This window comes from Salminus brasiliensis, chromosome 1 (assembly GCF_030463535.1).
Source record: "Salminus brasiliensis chromosome 1, fSalBra1.hap2, whole genome shotgun sequence".
NCBI classification, from domain to species: Eukaryota; Metazoa; Chordata; class Actinopteri; order Characiformes; family Bryconidae; genus Salminus; species Salminus brasiliensis.
The window spans coordinates 24,932,816-24,957,310 of NC_132878.1; the positions used below are offsets into that span (position 1 = coordinate 24,932,816).

The 24,495-nt window shown below is 41.6% G+C and overlaps 1 protein-coding gene across 5 annotated transcripts in view; it reads left to right on the plus strand.

The window, feature by feature from the left end:
• The window catches only part of sptbn2 (spectrin, beta, non-erythrocytic 2), an 89,011-nt gene extending 74,099 nt beyond the window's left edge, over positions 1-14,912 (plus strand). For 4 of the 5 annotated variants that reach the window (XM_072675360.1, XM_072675387.1, XM_072675378.1 and 1 more), the window contains 23 exons: positions 112-465; positions 583-765; positions 1,224-1,426; positions 1,706-1,796; positions 2,025-2,171; positions 2,425-2,688; positions 2,975-3,199; positions 3,601-3,690; positions 4,158-4,427; positions 4,599-4,729; positions 5,486-5,690; positions 5,989-6,366; positions 6,753-6,997; positions 7,173-7,311; positions 7,513-7,597; positions 8,187-8,383; positions 9,034-9,152; positions 9,438-9,513; positions 9,916-10,029; positions 11,895-12,070; positions 12,301-12,474; positions 12,583-12,625; positions 13,620-14,912. In XM_072675360.1, coding sequence (XP_072531461.1) covers positions 112-465; positions 583-765; positions 1,224-1,426; positions 1,706-1,796; positions 2,025-2,171; positions 2,425-2,688; positions 2,975-3,199; positions 3,601-3,690; positions 4,158-4,427; positions 4,599-4,729; positions 5,486-5,690; positions 5,989-6,366; positions 6,753-6,997; positions 7,173-7,311; positions 7,513-7,597; positions 8,187-8,383; positions 9,034-9,152; positions 9,438-9,513; positions 9,916-10,029; positions 11,895-12,070; positions 12,301-12,474; positions 12,583-12,625; positions 13,620-13,838 — 4,128 coding nt within the window. In that variant the 3' untranslated portion in view covers positions 13,839-14,912. The remainder of the gene's footprint in view (positions 1-111; positions 466-582; positions 766-1,223; positions 1,427-1,705; positions 1,797-2,024; positions 2,172-2,424; positions 2,689-2,974; positions 3,200-3,600; positions 3,691-4,157; positions 4,428-4,598; positions 4,730-5,485; positions 5,691-5,988; positions 6,367-6,752; positions 6,998-7,172; positions 7,312-7,512; positions 7,598-8,186; positions 8,384-9,033; positions 9,153-9,437; positions 9,514-9,915; positions 10,030-11,894; positions 12,071-12,300; positions 12,475-12,582; positions 12,626-13,619) is intronic. The other variant, XM_072675396.1, reaches the window with a different exon arrangement.
• The last annotated feature ends 9,583 nt before the right edge of the window (positions 14,913-24,495 follow it).

Genomic DNA, 24,495 nt, shown 5'->3' on the forward strand with positions numbered 1-24,495 from the left:
GAAAAATGGGACCAAAAAAGAATACAAAATGTTTCTAAGTAATGTGTTCACAAACCATTACCTGAGCAGAGCATGTGCTTACACAGCTCAAACCACTCCTCTCCTCTGCAGGGCAAATTAGGGGGTCTGCGCTCAGAGGCTGAGAAATTGGCTTCGGAGCATCCAGAGCAGGCCGGAGAAATCCGTGCGCGGCTGGAGGAGATACAAGAGGTGTGGGAGGAGCTTCGTTCCACCATGAAGCGTCGTGAAGAGTCCCTGGGTGAAGCATCCAAACTGCAGGGCTTCCTGAGGGATCTTGACGACTTCCAGGCCTGGCTTTCCCGCACACAGACTGCTGTGGCATCTGAGGACACGCCCACCTCACTGGCCGAGGCTGAGCGGCTGCTGGCCCAGCACGAGGCCATCAAGAACGAGGTTGACAATTACCGAGAGGACTACGAGAAGATGAGGGCCACTGGAGCCGAGGTAAGCTCAAATGCACAAATGACTACAAATCTCACACACATTTAAAACAGCAGTCACCACAAGTGCCCACAAGTGACCACAAGTGCTCATTGGTGATGGTGATGTGTGTCTGCACAGGTGACCCAAGGCCAGACGGATGCTCAGTACATGTTCCTGGCACAGCGGCTACAGGCTTTGGACACAGGCTGGCACGAGCTGCGCAGGATGTGGGAGAGCAGGCACTGCTTGTTGGCACAGGCCTTTGACTTCCAGACATTCCTTCGGGACGCCAAGCAGGCAGAGGGCTTCCTCAACAGCCAGGTTAGACACAGGGAAGGACAGATTGAGAGAGGTCAAGGAATGTGTTGTAGAGTAGATATTCAGTACTTACTCAGGTCTTATGACTTCTGGACTTTTAAACTGATAAGTAGGCAAAAACATTCCTTAACAATCATGTGACTGATTAGACAGAAAAATAAGTGCGTTGTTTGTTTGTTTGGTTCACTTTAGATGCATTGCTGAAGATCCCGTAGAAAAACGTATTATCTTCAATGTATTAATTGTTTACGTATGCTTTGTTTATTTATTAGCTAGTAAATATCAATAAATTCTATAAAACTAATATGAAGATAATGTAGTAATGAGGCTGAGTATGGGCCTACATACAAGACACACTTTTCTAAGACCTAATTCCAACACATATTCTAACCTTAACATCAACTGAATTCTAAACCTAATCCTATGACTCTTGTTAACGACCATAATTTGTCCTTCTGTAGGAGTACGTGTTATCACACACTGAGATGCCCAACAGCCTTCAGGGGGCTGTGGAGGCCATAAAGAAGCATGAAGACTTCCTCACAACTATGGAAGCCAGTGAGGAAAAGATCAACGGCGTAGTGGAGTCTGGACGTCGCCTCTTATCTGATGGGAACGCTAATGCAGACAAGATCCAGGAGAAAGCTGACTCCATTCAAGAACGGTAAAGAGAAAAGACCGCACAAACCACAGCATGTTAATATTGGTTTATTTTCCACGGTTTTAACCATAGTGTGGCACTAGGTCCCTCTAGTGGACAAAAATGTGAAGATATAACTTTTGATGGTTTGACATATATTTTATCAAGCCGTGCCAAAGTTGCATAATCGCTATAATTCCAACCATTTATATAATTTCACTAGTGTAGTACCTGTTGTCCAGGTACTACCAGAACGCTGATGTCAGTTTGAACACATATCTGATTGTTCTCTCTCACTGCCAGGCACCAGAAGAATAAACAGGCAGCTAATGATCTATTAGCCAAACTGAAGGACAACAGGGAACTCCAGCACTTCCTACAGGACGGACAAGAGGTATAAACACTGGACATCGTAAAGGAGGGCAGAGAGAGTTGATGATTCAGTTTTTTTTTTATGGGTTTTGTTTAGCCTTGATACATGTAAGTTGGTATATGCTCAAATGGAAAAAAAAACTCAAGATAAACGTGCCATTATTTTGTCTAACTTTCTCTCTCTCTCTCTCTCTCTCTCTCTCTCTCTCTCTCTCTCTCTCTCTCTCTCTCTCTCTCTCTCTCTCTGTAGCTGACGCTGTGGATAAATGAAAAGATGTTGACAGCTCAGGACATGTCATATGATGAAGCCAGAAACCTGCACAGCAAGTGGCAGAAACACCAGGCCTTCATGGCTGAGCTGGCCTCCAATAAAGACTGGCTGGACAAAATCGACAAGGTACAGACACTCATCACAAATATGTAAAAAACAATTATATACATCTTTTGCTGTCAAAATCCTCTAATCAGTAGTGTTGTCCAGACATTGGTCAGAAAGGAAAGAGGCGACCAGTTGTCCACAAGGAGACCTTTAAAGGGATAGTTTGGCGAATTGTCCAGTTTGCCAACTGCCCCAAATGTATTTGATCAGCCAGTACATATTAGTATATAGACTTGCTTACTCTCCCTCTCTTTACCCCTTACTTTCTCAGGAGGGTCAGGCCCTGGTGGTCGAGAAGCCTGAGCTGGAGGAGACTGTGTCCGAGACCTTGCGTGCATTGCAGAAGCAGTGGGAAGAGCTGGAGAACACCACTCAGACCAAAGCGCAGTGTCTGTTCGATGCTAATCGTGCCGAGCTGTTCACCCAGAGCTGCTCAGCCCTGGACTCGTGGCTCCAGAATATCTCCTCTCTGTTGCAGAGCGATGACTTTGGCAAGGACCTGACCAGTGTCAACATATTGCTCAAGAAACACCAGGTATGGTGGCATTGGGCAAACTGCTGAAAAATTATGATCAGGTTAAAAAATACAAACAGAAGTGCAGTCAAGATAAATGCTATAAAGACAAACCCGAGTGATCCAAACATTAGACCATACATATACGATTTCTTAAAGAGTCAGACCGAACACCGAATTATAGAATTATAGAACAAATAGGGGATATAAAACGACTCTTTAGCCTCATTAAGTAAAAATGGTCACAGCTGGTGACCGCTGATAGTCATTGTGATGCTCCATGGAGTTTTCTGTGAACGTGTTTTAGATGCTGGAGCATCAGATGGAGGTGCGGGAGAAGGAGGTGCAGTCTCTGCAATCTCAGGCACTTGCCCTGGCCCAGGAGGAAGCTGGGGTAATGGAGGTGGACAGTCAGCAGCGCAGAGTGGCTGACAGCTTCACGCAACTGCAGGAGCCGCTCAACCAGAGGCGCCAGCAGCTGCTCGCCTCTAAAGAAGCCCACCAGTTCAACCGGGACCTGGAGGACGAAATAGTGAGATATATATATATATACACACACACACACAACCACTTTCAGCCAGGGAGGCACCGACCTTGACACACTTAATGTTTTTGTTGATGAGTTAATTGTAGTAGCAGTTATCTTAGTGCCTCCCTAGTTAAAGTGCCAGTGCCCATTTTCTCTTCTGAAAAGATTCATATGTATTTAAAGCACTTGCACTTGCATTTTCCTGTTATTCAGACAGTCATTAGCTAAAACCTTCAGTGTTGTTATAGTCTTTTATAAGTCATTGTTTAAGCGTTATAACTCTTCTTATGAATGTCTGTGACTTGTACTGTTTGTTTACTGCTGTAACTCAGCAGTTTTCTTCAGGATTAACACAGTCTGTGTTTGCAGTGTGTTTAACTCTCCTCTTTCTCTCTGTCTGTCAGTTGTGGGTGAAAGAGAGAATGCCTTTGGCTACATCCACAGATCATGGCAAGGACCTACCCAGTGTGCAGCTTCTCATCAAAAAGAACCAGGTAAAACCCACACACAAATACACACACACATAAAAACAATGCTTTGTTTCTGTCACACTGGTATGACCGCATGACGAGGTCAGTTATTGAAGGTCGAATCTTCAAGGCAATTTGCTTGATCATACCAAGGCTGACTAAATCAAGCAGCAGGGATTGCTTCAAAATTGCTTATTTTTACCTGAATTAAATTTTGAGAAATACACATTAAAATAAAAAGCACAGAACGTAGTTTATAAAAATGTTCATAGTAAACTTTTATTGAACAAACCTCTGTTTTGGTGATAATCAGTTGATATTTTAATATAATTTAATAGTATAATTAGTAATATATTTTTTATTGTTTAGTGCTACTTTTTATTGCACTCTTCATATATTTAATCTAGATGCTACTGCCTGTTTTTGTATGGTTTCTTCACTGCTGCGACTCTTCCCCAAGATTTAATTCTCTTTTGGGTGTCTGTGCTCAGACCCTGCAGAAGGAGATCCAGGGACATCAGCCCCGCATCAATGACATCCAGGCCCACGGGCAGAGCATGGACAGTGAGCAGCGGGCAGCTCTGGAAGAGCGTCTCTCTGAGCTTGGGGAGCAGTGGGCCCGGCTCATCTCTGAGACTGACCAGAGGCACACCCGCTTAGCGGAGGCTAACAGAGCGCAGCAGTTCTACACAGACGCAGCAGAGGCTGAGGCCTGGATGGGCGAGCAGGAGCTGCACATGATGTCTGAGGAGAAAGCCAAGGTGTGTATGCGTGTGTGTATACACTTCTGCATATAATGGGTAGTGCGGATGTCTGGAGAAAAACGTGCACATCAAAAACCCTTCAGTTATTACATGATCCATACTTGATGTGTGTTTGTGAATTGAGGGATGATGACAGTGTTTTTAATGTATTTATCACTGTTATTCTAGGATGAGCAGAGCGCTCTGGTGATGGTAAAGAAGCATCAGATCCTGGAGCAGGCGCTGGAAGACTACGCCCAGACCATCCACCAGTTGGCCAACAGCAGCAGACTCATGGTGAACAGTGAACATCCTGAGAGGTGAGGAGCTGATTCTGGGATGCCTACGATCTGTGGTTGTTTCTAAAGAGCAGCTGGGGCTCAAAAGCACTACTACCTGGTTGTGCTCTGGTTACTTTTCTGACTAGCTTACCAAACATAATTTAGACAGCTAGAAATGCTGCCAACCATAGCTTGGTCAAATGCAGTCATCACAGATCTTTACTCAAGTTACACCCCTGCACATTAACGGCACATCAATCTTTAATAATAGTGAGTAAAATTAAAAACCTGGACATGTTTATTTGGTTGCTAAGTTGTCATCAGTGTGTGGTCTGAGGAGCAAATTAATTAAGATTAAGAATGTCTTGGTATTTGTGTGTGTTCACTGCACACATGGGTTAAAGGTGGAGGTCAAATTCCATCTGTGTCCAACACAAATGGTGAACATGCGTGTCTTTGTCCTTGACTTGTGTCAGTTTACCTCAACCTTCAGAGAACATTTCTTACTTTGACAGGTACTGTTGTGCCATAAAAAGCAGACAAGACATTCTTGTTTGGTGTCCGTAGTTGGATTCTTTAGTTTTGCACTAAAACTATAAGGCAAATGAACTAACTGGAAACTTGCATATAACAATTGGCAAATCAGATGGGTATAATCTGGACCGAACTCTATACTTTATGGCTAACGTTGGGTGGTCTTGTGACCTGGATCAAGAACAGAAGTCTTGGTAGAAATTAAAAGAAATATCTTAGACATTTTGTTCTTAACTTGTCTGTCTGTTCTGTGTGTGTCAGTGAACGGATCACACTGCGTCAAGCTCAGGTGGATAAGCTGTACGCAGGGCTGAAGGACCTGGCGGAGGAGCGGCGGGGAAGGCTGCAGGAGAGGCTAAGGCTGACTCAGCTGAAGAGAGAGGTGGATGATCTGGAGCAGTGGATCGCAGAGAGGGAAGTCGTCGCTGGCTCGCATGAACTTGGACAGGACTACGAGCATGTCACTGTACGCCGAAGTTTACTGTTGTCCATCTGTGCCACTCTTCACTCTCTGAATAGTTATGACATTTACAATCACTGATGCTGATAAGAGCTTAATTGATCTAACTCTTTCTGAGTGGGTAAAATGATCCTCCCTCTTCCCAATCCTGTGATGCTAGCCAGTGTCAATCTCTGTTAGCTGATGTAACAGAGCTTCGCTGGCAGGATCGTGGGACTAGCTAGTGGTTATGAATTAGAGAAAAAAGTTGGAATTAACAATCATGCTGTGTCTTTAATTAGTTCTGTTTCTCTATTTTATTAAGATGCTGCGTGATAAGTTCCGGGAGTTTGCTCGGGACACCAGTGCAATTGGTCAGGAGCGGGTGGACGCGGTGAACGCCCAGGCAGACGAGCTGATTGAATCAGGTCATCCAGAGAATGCCAGTGTGGCAGAGTGGAAGGATGGCCTGAACGAGGCATGGGCAGACTTGCTGGAGCTGATGGACACACGCACACAGATGCTGGCTGCCTCGTACGAGCTGCACCGTTTCCACCAGGATGCCCGTGAGGCCCTAGGGCGAGTGAAGGAAAAGAGAGAGGCATTGGCTGGAGCTGAGCTGGGCAGAGACCTCAACACCGTCCAGCACCTTCACCGCCAGCACACGGCCTACGAGCATGACGTACAGGCACTTAGTGGACAGGTGTGTGCGCATGCAAATTGTCACCATTGGGAAAAAGAACCTCATACACTTCAGAAAACTTCATCAGGAGAAGAGAAAAAATTCCCTATACACCAAATGTACTTGATCAGCCAGGACACGTTTGGTGCGCAGTTTCACGCTGGAGTTTCAATGCTAATGTAGCCAACCAGTAACGAAAGCTTGTACTCCTCTATTCAGCACTGTGCTAACTGCATGCCTAAACCATTCCATTGTCAATTTTCATAGATAACAGTCTGTCATAAACTTGATTTGTTTAATTTAACAGTATTACATATTACAAAAAAACTCTATGCAGTTCCCTTACTTGCCCTTATGCTCTATCCATGTCTGTAAGTGTGACAAATCTTTGCTGGTTTCCCCCTCAGGTGACACAGGTGCAGGACGATGCTGCTCGTCTGCAGAAAGCGTATGCTGGAGAGAAGGCTGAGGACATCCATCGACATGAGCGTGCGGTCACCGAGGCTTGGGAGGGCCTTCTGGCTGCCACTCAGTCCAGAAGGCTGCTCCTATTGGATACGGTGGAGAAGTTCCGCTTCTTCAACATGGTCCGAGATCTGATGCTGTGGATGGACGGAATCAATCTACAGATACAGTCCCATGACAGCCCCAGGTGTGTTTACATAGACCCAAACATGCAAGCACACATTTGTGGTATTTTCAAGTGTAGTGTTTGTTAGCAACATTAGCCTTGCATTTCCAGTTGTAAACACACAAGCAGTGAAACAAAAACAGACACTCGCACACAATTTACATCCATGCAACCTCGCAAATGATTGGTGTTTCAGGGATGTGTCGTCGGCTGGGTTGGTCATTGCGAACCATCAGGACATTAAGGCCGAGATTGAAACCAGAGCTGGTAGCTTCACCGCCTGCATTGACATGGGAAACACACTTCTCAACAACAACCACTACGCTTCAGATGAGGTACGTGCACATGCTCATACACACACCTACACAGGTCCATACATTAGTATATACACACATGCATGAGCACACACAGATGCCAACAACAACCAGCATACTTTAAACAAGCATATAAACATATTCACACAATTCTCACTGAAGCAAAACAGCTGCTGTACTGCTGAAAATCCCTCACACCCATGATCTCTGTTTCTGTTTTAGATCCGGGAGAAACTAGACCAGCTTAAAGCAAAGAGAGATGAAATCAACCAGAAATGGCAGGACAAAATGGACCACCTACAGATTGGTGTGTAGCTTGAATGAGTGCATCCTTCCCTGTGTGTGTGTGTGTGTGTGTGTGTGTGTGTGTGTGTGTGTGTGTGTGTGTGTGTGTGTGTGTGTGTGTGTGTGTGTGTGTGTGTGTGTGTGTATACATTTGCAAGCACATTGCCATTTTCAGTTAAGAAAATCCCATCCATGTAAATAAATAATAAATAAACATCAGATAGCTCTCATTCAGATTTTAAAGGATTATTTTCGATGTTTAGATGCAAATCATCTTAAATATTCAAGTGGCAGTCAGCGAAGTCCAAACACAGTGTGCCAGTATGAAGCCAGTAGAGCAAAAATGATGGGCAGTGCTTAGACCTTATTAATAATAAACCTGGGATCTCAAAGGGAGATTTTTAGAAGTTAAGTCCACAGCAATGTTCCTTGTATTGTAGTTTACAAGAATTTACATGATTAAAATGCTGCCAGATCCCTCTACACAATGGTCATTTCTGAACAACATTAGCTGTTATGTGTTTTTTCATCTTCACTTTGACTTTTACCACTTATACTCATCATGTCACTTTAGCAAATTAAGTGTTTTGTGTTTTTTGCATGCGTGCTAGTTCTGGAGGTGCTCCAGTTTGGCAGGGACGCATCAGTAGCCGAGTCATGGTTGGCTGGTCAGGAGCCTCTGGTGCGGGCGGCAGAACTGGGCTCCAATGTGGACGAGGTGGAGAGTTTGATCAAACGACATGAAGCCTTTGAGAAACTCGCCGCAGGCTGGGAGGAACGATTCGTACAGCTGGAGAAACTCACTACGGTTAGACCCACATACTCATGCGCACACACCCACTTTGCATTGTTGCTGTTCATGCAGAACCTTATGTCTGAACAGAAGGGGAAAAACGATCTTAACTTTTTATACAGGTTTTGACTGACTATATATTTAATTATATAAAAGTATTTGCAATTTGTATTTGTCATTTTGGCAGTTGCTCTTAGCCAAAGAAACTTCACAAACATGCAAATTAAACATTTTACAGAAGGAGCATGTAGCAATCAGTCTTACCCAGAAATCTGTGTAGGGTGATACAGTCTGCCCTATGGAGAACGGCAGTGTTGTTACCCACTACAATGTACTATTTAAGAAACTGTCAGTATTTAAACACACGCAGTATTCAAAACAACTTTTTTTTTATTTTTTTTTTATTTATTTTTTTATATATATTTATGGGTTTAATTATAATGCCATAATAGCAATATCATAATACTACTATATTATATAACATTATAATATGTAAACCATGCTTTATTGGCTGATCTAATCATCACTTCTCCACTGTCACACATTTTCAAACATCAGAAACTCAACCTTGAATAATATCAATATTGTGCTAAATTTTTGCCTCTCCTATTTATTATTTATTTATTTATTTTTATGTATTTATTCATTTAATTCTCTCCCTGTAGCTGGAAGCTCACGAGATTCAGAGGCGGAAGGAAGAGGAAGAGAGAGCGCGGAGACCACCTACACCTCCCCCTGTAGAGGAGGTGGTACAGTCTGAGGCTGAACATGAGTCAGCAGCCAGGTAACTAAAGGACTGTACCATGTCAGACATTAGTGTGTACACAGAGAGGGTGCAGATTTACAAAAAAATATGTTTCTCTTAAAGTAAGTTTGTGTGCGTGAGAGAGAGAAGGGTAGAAATAGAGAGAGAAATAAAGCGAGAAAGTAGACATAACTGTATCTTCTATATTTTCAAGTTATAGTACACACATTGTACATACTATATCATACAGTTATACTGATACTGTACATCTGAAGTTTGTCTTGCTCTTTCTGTGTCTTATTTTCTTTTACATTCTTTTTTTAGGACTAGTTTGGACCAGACCACACTGAACCAGTCAGTGTCTGTTAACGGTGTACACAGTGACCAGGACACATCACAGGTAGGGCGCTTTGCCATCTGTTCTGCTGATATTTCTCTACTGATTTGGCTTTACGTTTTTCTCCTACTGTAAACACTCGCTTTTACACTACAGTCCTCTGAACACAGTCTGAAGAACATGAACCACATTTGAGTGTCACACTTGTTGAAAATCATCCTGTTACGTGTTCAGTGCTGTTTCTTCAGCCCTCTGAATGTTGTCTTGTGAATATAAATGTTTTGATCCTAATGAACGGAGAGTGTAAGAGAGTGTAAGAGAGTGTGAGAGAGTGAACTGCCACTCACTTTGTGGAGTAAGAGTGTCCGTGTCAACATATTTGAATGTGTTTGGAACATGTTACGTCTCTCACACACCCACACACGTTCCACACTAACATACTCTTGTCACATCTCTTACCTGCAGTCCTTATCGGTCTCAGTATCTGAACTGCAGAATCCGGAACCTAAACCTCTTTCTAAACCAGAGTCTAAACTGGTTTCTAAGCCTGTGCCAAAGCCCTACAAGGCACAGCAGCGTGTGAGTACTAACCCCTTTAGAGCTATGCTAACCTTGAGCTCTAGCCTCGCACCATTGCTGCCCTCCCTCATCTCTGCCTGCGCTTAGCTGACATAGCTACCTAGCAAACCAGTGGTTGCAGTTCCCCACTTGGCCTGCTAGAGGGCTCCAAAACCACCCCTGTGGCATCCACAGCTTTCCATGTTTTGCTGTCTGCAAACACGCTGTATCTGGAAATTGGAACATGCTCCTGCTCGTGTCGATTTTAATGTGCGTAATGTTTCTTTTGTAGTGCTTTTGTCCTGTTTAATGTTCATTCCTTGAGATATCAGCAATTAATGCTTTAGGTTATTGTCTATTGTCCAGGGCTTTCCAGTCCCAGCCCTGGAGAACCCACCCTACCTACTTACCTACCTACCTACCTACCTACGCCTACCCACCCCTTAAAAAGCAAAAATGATCAGTAATGATAAAATATTGTCATCTCCGCAATACTGAGAAGACCAAACTAAACCTGAATTGTTATGGATCCTACATATTTCTCTTTTGTTTTCCTCATATACATCAGTTATTTCATTTAGTTGGTCACTGAAAGTTCATGTTAATCTCAGGCTCTAAATGCCTGAATCTGTTAGATTTCCCTGTGGCTGCTTTAACGTTCCATGTGTGTTCCAGCTTTCCCTTGTTGACCCGCTGTGTTTTGCCATACCACACTCAGTGTTCCTTGCATTCCTTAAAATTCCTCACTGCGCTCCCCCATGATGTTGATGTTCTTGGTTGTCTGTGTCTCTGTTTTCATGCTCTGGCATGACCTTGTTAAGAGTCATCATCCTGATGATCTTTCAAATATAATTTTATTATTTCATTACTGTTAATAATTTTATTAAACTTAATATTTAATATTAGTATTATTCATTTTTCACAACTCCACTTCCATTTTAAGGAAGCATTTAGCTGGCTGGCTAACTAACCTTAGCTAGATGCAGTAGCTCTTGTATTTTTGCTTTTTTTTGTATAAATAAACGTAATGCAGTTAATTGTATGTTCCAGTGTCACAACTCATTAGTCAAGATAATTAAGCTAACGTAAGGAAACGGTAAGTTACTGGGTTAGTTTAAGTAGCCAATACATCCAGTGAAACCATTAACTCTGGACCTCCTTGTTGTAAAGCAAATATTAACTAATAGCTCTGTAATTACTCAAGTAGTTTTTGAACAAACACAACAACTTACTCAAGTGCGATTGTCATCAATAATACATGTTGCTTTGCTCAAATGGGTGTATGGTAGCATTTTGTGAAATTTAGTCAAATGAATTCCCAATCAAGATCAGCCTGACAAATATTTACTATTTCTGGCCGATACTGAATTTCTATGTAATCTTTTTTATTAATAGTTTAGCTTTTCATTTTATAATCCAATTGTTTTTGTTAAACTGTGCTTTCCTGTCACACGTTCTTTGTGGTTGTAGTTTCTGTTTATTGCTTCTTATTTTTAAAAATTGGGGTTTGTGATCTCAACTAAGGTTTTGCTTTAGCACCAGGAGTTCACAGGTTCACATACGGTTGTGGTACCCCACGATACCACAACCAAAACCAGGTAGCACATCAGCAGTGATATTTTGCAGTTTTTGCAGTATTGTTGCTCATATTGATAAAACCACAGATCAGTAATATCAGATATGTTAGTCAATCCCTAGTTCCTACTTGGGATCAGTATTAAGTGACAACGAAATTAACATTGACACTGGTGCAGTGCTACGCTCTTCATGACACAGTCAAATCACAGGATCATTTGTTTGTACTGTGGGATTCATTGATGAACTAGTAATGCTATCTGCAAGCTAGCAACAGGTTCTCTGACTGTTTGTGCTGTTTGGCTATTCAGGGGTCAGAGTCAGAGTCGGTGAATGGTCCGGGCAGGGACAGTGGACTGGACACAGCGTCACGGCATGACCCCTCAGCCACACTGCCGGGCAGAGTGGATCCCACCACAGAAGCCATGGAGGGCATGCTGTGCAGAAAACACGAGATGGAGAGCCATGCAAAGAAAGCAGCCAACAGGTACAGAGAGGGGTTGGGGCTGGGGTGGAGGGAGGAAGAAGGTGGAAAGTTCAAATTAAATTGGATTTATTATTATTGAGGCAGATCTAATCAATCCACAGACACTAGGTTGAAGCTAGTAATGGCATTTGTGTAATGCATTTTGTACTTTTTTATGTTGCATCACTGAGGACATTTTGTGTATAAATGTACTGATAATGACATCTCTCTCTCTCTGTCTGTCTGTCTAGGTCATGGCAGAATGTGTACTGTGTGTTGAGGAAGGGAAGTCTGGGTTTCTATAAGGACAATAAGAGCGCCTCCAACGGAATCCCCTACCATGGAGAAGTTCCTATCAGTCTCAGCGAAGCCACCTGCGAGGTTGCCCATGACTACAAGAAGAGGAAGCATGTCTTCAAACTGAGGTATGAAAAAAAAAAAGAGAGATGGAGACAGGGCGAGCTCAAATATATTTATTTCCTATTAAAATAAAACTGACCTGAGTAACAATTTTCCTGCGGTTGTTTTCTCAGGCTGGGAGACGGAAAAGAATTCCTGTTTCAGGCCAAGGACGAGGTGAGTAGCTCTCCACCCTGTCGGAAACAGCAGGCAGGATTATCCTCCAGGAGGGCCTGCAATTTAAAAAGTCTATGCTTTAAAAGATATGCCTAATTTGCATAATTAAACACATACATATGTAGTCAAGTCAAGTCAGATTTATTTGTATAGCGCTTTTTTACAACTGTTGTCACAAAGCAGCTTTACATAATTAGTACTTAATAAAGGACAGAGACAGAGAAGAAAGAAGAAATATCATGAAGGATCTCATAATTAGTAAGACTCATAATTAGTACTTAATAAAGGACAGCGACAGAGAAGAAAGAAGAAATATCATGAAGGATCAAAGACCCCCCGTGAGCAAGCCAACAGCGACAGTGGCAAGGAAAAACTCCCTCAGAGCTGGAGGAATAAACCTTGGGAGGAACCAAGACTCACAAGGGGGACCCATCCTCCTCTGGCCAGACTATTTAAACATTAATGATAAAAATTACCAAAGCAGATACAACAGAAAGTTAATAGTGGTGATATTAATAGTGTCAGACAGACACGAGTCCATCTTGGTTTCAGCACGGCCACCAAACAGGCAGCAGCGGCAGGCGGGTGAGCCGCCGGTCCACCATGGGTGGTGGCGGGTGGGGGGGCCCGATGGCCGGACTGGTAGGTAGCAGCAGGTTTGACGCAGGTAGAGGGGACCTCAGGGGGCAATCTTCCAGCAGGTCGGGCTGGGTGGCCATTTACTCGGAGAAGGTAAAAAGAGAAAGAGAAAGTTAGTTCTGAGAGGAATTTTATGGAGGGCAGAGAATGTTGAGCATCAGCATCAGAGTATGTCTGACGACTCCGGCAGGTCTGATTATAACAGCCTAATGAAAAGGAGAGAGCCATATGTATAATCATATAACTACATACCTCGTTATATAAAGAATTACATTCACGTTTGATTTACTATTGTTAGCAGGTTTGATGTCCCCTGCTTACACACACTTTCTTTTTCCGTCTTTCTTTCTCTCAGGCTGAAATGAGTTCGTGGATTCGGGCCATCCACTCCTCCATGCCATCGAGCGGCCCTGGTGATCGTTCTCCAGGAGGTCAGAGGGGTCTGAGCAGGGCCATGACCATGCCGCCCATCTCGCCCAGCTCTGGCGAGGCAGGGGGAGTGACCATGCGCAACAAAGATGGCAAAGAGAAAGACCGCGAAAAGCGCTTCAGCTTCTTCGGCAAGAAGAAATAAAGAAGCAGCACCGCGTACAGACAAGGGAGGAGCGAAGCATCGGTCAGCCAACACTTAAAACATGAACTGATACTGTCCGAGAAAACAGAAGGAGGACAGCGCCCTCTACTGTCACATAGCTCTGCATTTTTACTTCCACTTTTGTTTCTTCAGCTCATCTTCATCTCTCTGTGTCTCACTCAGTGCCATACAGGAGAAACTACTCCTTCTGTGCTCGCCTCCTAGCTCTGATAACGACTCCAGCCAATAGGAGGCGGCTTTGTTAGCGTCAGTGATGAGTGAGACCCCTGCTGATTGGACAGTTTTTCCAGAAGGAAAACAGACGACATAGAAAGCGTTCCAATGGCGGATGCAACATATGCTAACTCACCCACTCTTATTATTTGAATTCTGTATTATCCCCCTGTTTCTGTTTGCTGACCTTGGGGCTGTAATGCAGTAATTCCAAAGTTTATCAGTTTTATTCCTTTATTATTGATCACTTTTCTTCTTTTCACACTTTTTATTTTTATTTTTATTTTTTTTTTGTTTCTTTGTGAAGGACCAGAATCACACTTTTTTTTGGTATTGATGTTCTTGTTACCAGTAATATATCTGTTGTTGTTTATTATTATTTATCTATTTGCGGTTTTTGAGGATTAAAAAAGTAATATTTAATGAAAATATAAGTATAGCTAGCTTTTGAGTCCTGTTTTAGATAGAGGTTTAAACAAAACGCAACAATGAAGCGTTCCACACTCTTCTAGAACCCAAGTATGAGGTTCTAAAAGCAGTCTAGAATCAGCTTCTGAAATCAGTTGATAGTTGATGAGATTTCTTTTGTAGAATTGACCGCACATGAGGTACTTTTGCTTTTGCATTTGGATTGACAGATTAATTTTCCCCTAAACAGTAGTTACTTTTAGTGGGTTTTTTTGTTTGTTTTTTTGTTTTGTTTTTTTGAAAGTGTGCAGGGATTAACAGAGGTACTAAGTCTGCAAATTCAACTTCTATTTATGGTGGGTTTCCTTTTTTCCCCATTTAACACCAGTTTTATGCATTTCCCAAAAAAGGGATTTTAAAGTTTTGAATGTTGAGGTTTTTCCTTTCTTTCTTTCTTTACTTCTTTCTGAAACCGGAGATGACGGCGTTTGTGCTTAGTTAGGAGGTGAGGAGTTTTGTTGTGACTTTGGCTTTATTTCAGTTTTAAGGCAAAACTCGAGTTCTATTTTATGACCACACACACACGCACACACACCCAGACACACAGATAGTAAACATGCAAAGAAAAATGTTTGTTTCCATTCTTCTTTCTCTCTTTTTTTAATGATTTTTATTGGTTTGATATGGGATACGTAGTTCACTGTAGCGACCTGGCTTTGCGCGTTTCCTCCTGGTTAATCCTCACCAGTTACACAAACACACACTCGCAGGCGTACATGCACAGTTTTTCACTCACCCCCTTACCCCACCACACCCACACGCCAAACTTGCTTAAGAAGCATTGAGCCCTGTTATGCTGTCTTTGCCAGAATGTGAGTTTGGGCGCTTTGGTTAAAAGGAAATCTGTTTTTTGGAGGCGTGTGTGAATATATCTGTTTGAGTGCGCAAATGTGAAACAAAAACACTGGATGAGAAACTAAACTACTGTTATTTTTTTCTAATGTCGACCAAATCTGCAGATGGGATTCAAAACGACACTCAGTGCACACTTCTTCTTATTAATAAATCTTCTGAAATCGTGATTCTCTTTAGTTGGTACACTATTGAAATTCCACCTTGTAAAGTTATACAGGAGCGTTAGGGTCAGGACGTGACGCTGAGATTTGTGAAGCTATTTTTGCATTTGTACACAGAAAAGCATGGCGTCTTTGTTCCCCGTTTAACCAGTGTAGCATGAAAACAGTATTTTTGTAGAAGGTCAGAAGAAGGTCATTCACTCATTGGCCCGGTCATAATGATTGTCAGTGAGCTTGCCTCTGTGTATTCGTGACTTTCAATGTACAAGGCGGCCATTAACGCTCGTTTTGGGACTTTTTTTTTTTTCTTTTAGATGTTGTACGATGAAGCCCCCTACTCTGAGGGGAGTGGAGTACCAAACTGTGAACGTTCTGCATTGAAAGTTGTTTCCTCACATGCAGAAGGTTGAAATTATCAGAAAAGAATGCCCCCCTACCTTCATTCTTCAGTTATTGTTATTCTTATTATTATATTATTATTATTGATGTATTGAGAGACAGAATGGAAATTTAATTTGTACAGAAAGAAAAGTTGCTCTCATTTTTATTGTCATTTTTACACAATTTTTAGAGGCACTGCAATTTTTTGCATTAGCATAACCCCAAGCTTGTAGGTATTTGTGACTGTAACGTGTGTAGGTTCCATCTGGCTACAGTTGAATGTCTGCTCTGGCTAAGCGATACACACAGAGATCTCTGCCAAATAAATAGATGCGATGTCACACACACACACACACACACACACACACACTGGTCTGTAATTGGTTAATGGGATTCACTTATGGTAGAGGAAGGATCACCCTGAAAAGCATGACCTACAGCTTTCTTTGAATTGACAAGTGATGATCAAGACATCTAGTTGAGTGGGTCTCAGCCAATCAGCTGCTTTTAAGCCTTGCTAAGTAAATACTTCTCAGTAGCACGCGGATAATAATGTTACTATAGTAATAATAGTAACATTAGTTTAGAGTGGGAATTTTCAGCTTGGAAAGAATTTAACTTGAATATCTCAAGAGTTGCCATAACCAGCATGAGTTGTGCACGGCTTAATGAGGGTTGTGTACAAATCTGGATTCTTTCCCATGGCCTGATTGCCCAGCCATTGGTCTGTAGACTTTAGGTTATTTTCAGTAGGTCAGCTGGATATGGTCAGTTTAGGAATTAGCAAGCATGCTAATGTTGCTAACAATGAATAGAAGCTGGTAGCCACCGGTTAGCATGATGTCATTTTTATACTGCTATTTGGCGGCTGGTGGCTTTCGTTCATTGTCAGCAACGTTTACATCAATGACACCACTATACCTTCAAATGGCTCGGTAGGTCACTTTTATCACTTTAACAGTATATCTCTCTCGCCCACTCTCTCCTCATTTGTTTCCACTTAGAGTCTGATGGTCAGGCTTATATGAGCAAATGTCCATGTGTGTGTATGAGAACTGTGTGCTGTGTGCATGATGTCATTTTTAAAATGTGACGAACATTTATAGGGCCATTAATGCAAAGATCTACACAATACATGATTAAACAGTCATGCTTACATTTGAGGGACTGTAGTAACAGAAGGAAGATGGTGAAGTTCTAGTTTTAGCACAGTGTAGCTTCTGAGTGTCGAGTGTTTGACCAAAAAGATCAAGAGTTCATTTGTAGGCTGAAAGTTTTATTTATATTTTTTTTTTCCTCCACTTTTTTTTCTTCTTCCTCACATCTGCTGGCAAAGGATTGCAATATTTGAATGTGTCTATAACAAAGGTACCCCACCCAACACATCCACATGTAATTTATCAACTACTGTCTATATTTCAATCTGCTGCAACTTCAAATCAATTTCTGAGTTGTTGATACCACTACGACCATGTTGTTATCATTATTATTAATTATTATTATTATTGCAAAACTCTTGTACTATTGCAACAGTTACTATGATTACTACTACTACTACTACTCCTACTACTACCACTATTACAACTGCAGCTCCTGTATTACTGCAAACTATTCCTGCTGTTGAGTTTCAGGTTATTTCATCTGTAATACCAGGCCTTGCCTCCAGGGGGCCGCAGTGTGCTGTGGAACATTTTTCATTAATGATCTTGGGGAAGGGGGGGTTAAAAAAAAAAAAAGGAAAAACAAAAGGAGACAAGATTTGTTTGTTGACTTGTGTATCTACATCTAATATTAGGAATTAAAAAACCTGGTTTAAAAAAGAAAAACTTCGCAACTTCCCAATTCTTTTAAAAAGAAACAAAAAAACAATTATGCTGTGCATTCCAGTGGGCATGTCAAGGCTGAGGTGCCTTTGGGGGGGGGGGTTGACTTTTTGTGGGCTTGTATGTGCAGGCCTTCAGCTGGAAGGCAACGAAGATAACAGTCTATTAAAGTAGCTGTTATGTTACTGTATCACAAACCGCCTCGCTCAGTAGATCCTGTGGTACTTCAGGGATCCAGTCACTACAAGTGTAAGCTTGTCTAGCACTTGTAGGATGTGATTTCTGAATGTGACCCTTCCTCTTACTCAGATACTCAGAGGTGGCTTTGCAGTGGAACTTTGCAGCTGGTACTTGGAGAGGCTGGACCTGCTTTGCTGTCAGTTTCACAGGTCTGAATCTCACTCAAGCTGCTATTATGCAGCAGAGCTTTACAAATCGAACTCAGAGTAACTCTTTCCCACATACATTATGCATGCTGACCCTCCTCCACCACGACAAACAAGCAAACTCCTGTATCCTTCAGGGGCGTGACCTTTTGACCCCACGTCTAGCCCTGTCTACGGTTAATTTGGCAGCGGCCTCAAAAGCGTCAGACGAGCGGACGCTCCGTTTCCTAGAGACGTTTAAGTCCTCAGTCAGGAGGCGCACTCCGTTTTGTTAGATCTACAGCTGTGTTACTGGGCAGGGTCTTGAGTAGTCTTGAGACTTCCTACTATATGCTTTAATGGACCCATATCATGATCAACCTTGCTTTTATGAAATAACAGGCTAATGTAGTATGCAATGTATGCAGTGCCTGTATATAAATACTACGCAGCGAAGGTTTTCATTCAAAAATCTTGCATCTCAGTTTTCCACTTTTTATAAGAATTATTTTAATTGGCAGTTTTAAGGTAGTATTTAGGCATGATCATAAATATTATGATAATTGGACCAATAGCAATGCTCCAAAACGCCTTAATGAATAGAGTCTTTTTACATCGGCGTCCAACGAAGGTGCTATACAAGAGAACCAACCAAAACAAACAGCATTTGCATATCACTTTTACAAGGACAGTAACAAAACAACCTAATTGTAGGGGATACCAAGGTGGGAAAATGGTTGTCTAGAATTAGTTTTTGAGCCATAAACCCACACAAGTATATGGGTGTGCCACAGTTGATTTTAGGCCCTTGTATAGGCCATGTATAGTCTTAATGTACAATAATAGTCGTTATTTATTTAGGTCTTGCATTTCTCTGGCCACCCCTCTGATCCTAAGTTTGATATTAACCTGCCTCTCGGAGCCTTGCAGAGGCTGCATTATCCTTGGCCTTGCTGAAGAATTGGCCAGCTTTTTTTGGAGCCCCCCCCCCTCCCCCCCCTCAATTTGTTCAGGCTGGAGTTGGATAGGTCCACTCTTGGCAAGACTAGCCCTTCGGCTTTGCCAAGCAGTGAAGCAACAGAGGCCATTGTGTTAAAGAGAAGAGGTCTGTTTTTACATTTAGTCTATTTTCATGGTGCAGCTGCTTCTGAATAGCGCAAGAGCAGGACCGTCTAATCGTGTTTTATGCGGGCAGTTTGTTTTCCACCTCTGTTCGGACAGGTCACGCCTTTAAGCTCTCAGGAATGGCTAATATGAGTGTGAACAGCTAGTCAATCAGGATGTTTGCGCTATGATTGGTTAGTAGTTCAGCGCTAGTGTCTGAATACGGGCGGGAAATGAACCAAAACAACGCGTGCTCAGGTCACCAGGCAACGGCGAATTTGAATCCCCGTCTCGCGCCGGGCCGCTTTGTCCTCTTTAACAATAGAACTCAGCCGTTAGCCAGTGACCGTTTAAAGCTGCCTGTGGTCTTCGTCATTTTTGGCCCCCAGCAGACACGGCATTACTGCAGCTTTCCTGAGTGAATGATCCAGTCAGAGCTGGAGTGGGACTCGGCAAACGTAAGTTAATTTAGCTATCTGTTTACTCCTGAAGGACGTGTTGCCATTATAAACTAAAATAACATAAAAAAAACAAGCTACAAAAAAGTGTTAATGTACCATAGTCTAAAATAAACAATACATGCATTATTATTATTATTGTTTAAAATGTATTATTATTAATAACAATTATAATAGTGATAATAATTGGGCATGTAAGATTTGTTTTTCAATATAGCTAGTAATTTGATATACGGATGTATATTATTATTATTATTACTACTACTACTACTACTCTCTATTAATATATCAAATTACTATATTCAAAGCAAATAACGTATATATGCACAATACCGTATTATCATTAATAATAATAACTTTTTATTATTAATGAATTGTTATTATTATTAATAATAATAATAATAATAATAATAATAATAATAATAATGAATATTATTATTATTATTATTTACCACACTTTTCCGGATTCCTACAAAAGGTAAGTATTTCGAGATTATTTTTATTTATTGGTTATTTTTTACACATTTTTTAATGGAATTCTGGGAAGTGTTTGGAAGCCCTGCGTATGGCAGCAGTGCTGTAGCCTCGGTTGTGTCCAGTAGATTCCTGTGCCTCGGTTTGTCTGTGTTAGAGGATTTACGCTTGTGGCTTTTTTTTACGCCACGAGCGCAGATCTCCTACCGGGCCCTTGTCTTCCTGCGTGCCCGCTGGCTCAGTGAGAGGGTGTGTCTGTAAAAGAGCTGGGTGTGAATTTCACACGAAGTTAGTCGAGCTACGCCAGCTGTGTTCCGCACAGAGCGGTTAGGACTTGCGCAACTTCCTCGGAAAAGGCATTTCAGGTTCAAGGCCGCTCTCCCTACAGTGGAAGCAGAGGATGGACTTCTGATCCAGACCTTACTGCTGCTGCTGCTGACAGAAAGGTGATTTTCAGGGAACTATGATTTGTTACTGTCTAAAATAACTTTTGTGATCAGAAGTTTACTTACAGGCAGGATTGCTTCAATTCACGAGTTCAGTGAAGTTTGTTGGTTTCCTGGATTCAGGACTTTGGGAAGCCTGTATTCCGCAACCACCTTGTTCGGGGTCATTGTCTTGTTGAAACTGTGTTTAAGTTTCAACCATCTAGCTGGTGGTTTGAAGTGATCTTTAAAAATTCTGAGGTAATCCTCCTCATCCTCATCCTCCAGTATTCCATCCACTCCATCCAGCACCAGAGCATGATGCTACCACCACCATGTTTACCAGTTGGCACAGTGTCATTGGGGTTGAATGCCTTACCTTCACTACACCTAACATATCTATGGTCATTGTGCCTAAACAACTTTAATTTGTGTCTTATTAGACAATAAAACAATCCTTAAGAAGGTTTTTCTTTGTATGTGTTATCATCCACATTTTTTGCTGCGTTTGGAGGTGCCGATTTTGGGGCAGCAGCTTTCTTGGCCAACAGCCTCTCAGGCCATGCCAATTTGCCGTGGTTCTTGGGTTGTTCCTGACCACCCGAAACAATTTCATCTCAGCTTAGGGTGACCGTTTGGGGCTTCTTTTAGACCATGGCTAAGTGGCTACTCCAAATACCTGTATTACTACAATTGCTTGAACTTTCCCATTGCACTTTGTGTTGGTCAAGATGGTCAAGAGTGCTATCAAACAAACCCTTTTAATGTGGGCACAGAGAAGCTCCCAGCTGTAGTCAATCATGATCACTAACAGGAAGTTAAGAGGCCTTGGCCAGTTGTAACAGTGTTTGTAAACCTTTTACCACCAGTGAAAGTATAGGTACAATTTAATTTGGTTATAAAACCATAAATAAATACAGTTAGGTTTATATATATAAAATATATACTTGAACAACGCTATAGCTTTGGAGTGGCCAGTGGCCGAGGTAAATTAGCAACCAAAAGGTCATTATTTCACATTCCAGGACTAACTTCTGATGCCCAACCCACTCAAGCCACTACTGCTCTGCCGGTGGTGCTGTGCTGCTTCCAGCCTGGGAATGTTAGGCAGAAAAACGCCCAATAACCTGGACCTAAGCTGACTTAACCCTTTAACATGCATTGTAACTGTATGGTAGACCTTTTTCCACAATCAAACTGCTGTAATAAAAAAAAGCAACCCCCATCTTTGGCTGTTTGACTTTATTGCCCTCATTGTGTGTAATACCCATTATATCCACTTGCATATATGTATTGGCATACAATTAAAGCCACATCATAGCTTAACCTCACTGCACAACACTGTGCATGGAATAGCTATAGCTACATCTGTCTATATAGATAGCTACAAACATTAAGTTTTTCTATGAAATATATATAATGCGGCTACAATTAAAAGCACAAGCATATTTGTCTCTCTTTTATTTTGCACAGTACACTTAATTCTAATCTAGTAATATTGTATATGTACTATTGTATTACTACTTGTTAGTTCAGGCCTAGAAGTATCCTAAATGGGCGATTCAACCAGCTGGTTGACTTGTGTATCTGTTAAGATAATAGCATCACAACTTTATGTTTACTGTCTATCAAAGTGTCAAAAACTACAGACTAACTTAAAATATAAAGGAACGTTGATTAGGCCTTTTCTTAAGAGATATTTGGATTGTTTTATTGCTAGTATTCTGGATTATTAATTGCAGTAAACCTAGCAATGTATTTTTTGGGGGAATCACAATATTAACTGATTATTTGAACATTTGAAAGAAACAGTGCTGCACTGGTGAAATAAGGTCAGGCTCCTGAGAAAGACCGGTTACCCAGAACTGTTGGATGGATTTAGTGTAAACAAGATGATTTGAGCTTCAACACAGATTGTGTTTTGCCTCATACTAAGAGTGTACCAGCTTTGTTTCAACACGTTAAAACTATGTGCATTGTTTAGACCTGCAGAGGCCTTCTGCACTGTGTGTGTGTGTGTGTTTGTGTGTGTGTATCTGAAATGAGCTGGTTGATTTGACTTGAATGTTTGGGAGGTATTTGATTTGGGTCAGTTGAGCCAACACTGCTAAGCATTCAAGTCAGATGAGCCAACTGAGGTTTAGCCTGACTCATTTGTTGAATAGCCCCCCACAGAGATTGTGTGTGTGTTTAGCTCATTGTGAAGACCAAATGCCTTCAAGATGATGAAATGTAGATATTTTGTCTTTGTGTGTGTGTTTGTTTGTCTGCTCTCTGTTAGGGGACAATTCTCCAGAATTCTCTGTCTGTTAAAAGCTATGCGAGAGTTTTTTGCATATAGCCAGGGTTTTCTTTCATTTATAAAAATGTCTTGCATCTAAAAATCAGGTTGGGTAGTAACAAAATATATATACCGATATTAATAACTGCATTCCGATACAATTACAATAAAAAAGGATAATAGCTAAAGAGTGATTTCTGGCATGATGCATTAAAACCAGACAACTTAAAATTCACCCTTTTGATAAGTAAATATGCCACTCATTAGGGTCAATTTTTGTGACTGAGTGGGCCGCAGATAATTCTTTCCCTGGACTTTTTCTTCTTTCATCTATTCCAGCACCCGTTTTACCGTTTTAACTCGCTCTTTTCATTGCTCATGAATATGATCTTCTTTCATTTACAACATGAGGTGCTAGGCTAACGTTGTTAAGAAATTTCATAGTTAGTAATATTGCACATCAACTTCCAACAGATACAGACTGACTAATGGTATTGACGTCAAGCACTGCCCTCTCAAGCTCATTTAAGTACACAGACTTCAGACTGGTAACTAATCAGACCTGTTCCTTAAGCTTCTTTCTCATGCTCTCTGTGTCTGTCTGTTTAGGAACTCGAAGTGATCAAAGGTGAAATATGGAACAGACAGTTAAAACAAGCTGACAAGCTGAGCCCCTTTTAAAAGATGGTGACGAAGGATGGTCATCTAATGCTGCCTTCCATTTACCCGAATGACGTCACACCCGAATTCTACTACTTCTAAATATGAACTAAACAGTTTACCACAACTGGTTCGACAATTCTTTACCAGTGTTTTATGGCAAATTTAACAAAAATATGTCCCAATGTCTGTGTCCCAGGTTTGCATTGTTAGCAATAACAGTTGATGATCACGCATGATATTCCAAACATCATGGAAACACATCCACAGACAGAACTCGAACAGTATGACTTTAATGATTTAATGATGCACAAACAAACAGAAGTGCTAATAACCTGTATAATACCACTGCCTGTTGACGTACGGTGTGGCCATAATGGATTTTTAACTCTGGCTTGGTGAGGCTCTCCCGACTTTCCGAGTGGGAAATCCGACATGTGAGGATGTTCCAGTTAAAATTTCCTACATCCCAGCTCAAAGGGCACACAGCATAATCCAAGTGTTTGTTAGGAATGTTAGCCCAGCGTCTCCTAGTTATTCCACACTAAAAAAGCTAACAAAAGATATCAAACATATCTGTACTGCTTTACTACATATGGGGAAAGTGATAAAGCATGTCCATTTGGTTTGTCCTGAACAAATATCAGATTAGCATGAGCCTACAGTCACGGTTTCAGAATCAGTGTCTGTATTAGTGGTTTAACCCCTTTAAGTCCCCACAAGGACAGAAAAACCGCAGGTCAGCAGGTCGGCTCTGTTTATGTTTGTTTTGTGTTTCCATGTTTCGGCAATGAAAAGAGTGTGTTCATAGTGAAAGCAGAAGTATATGTGTGTGTGAGCTTATTAGGATTTGCTTTATCACTCACACTTAGGCAAACGCACCCGCACCTTCTCCTTGAAAGCTCCCTGACATCTGGAGCAGATTTGGAAGAGAAAAAAAAAGTACAATAGTTGGATACTGTCATCAC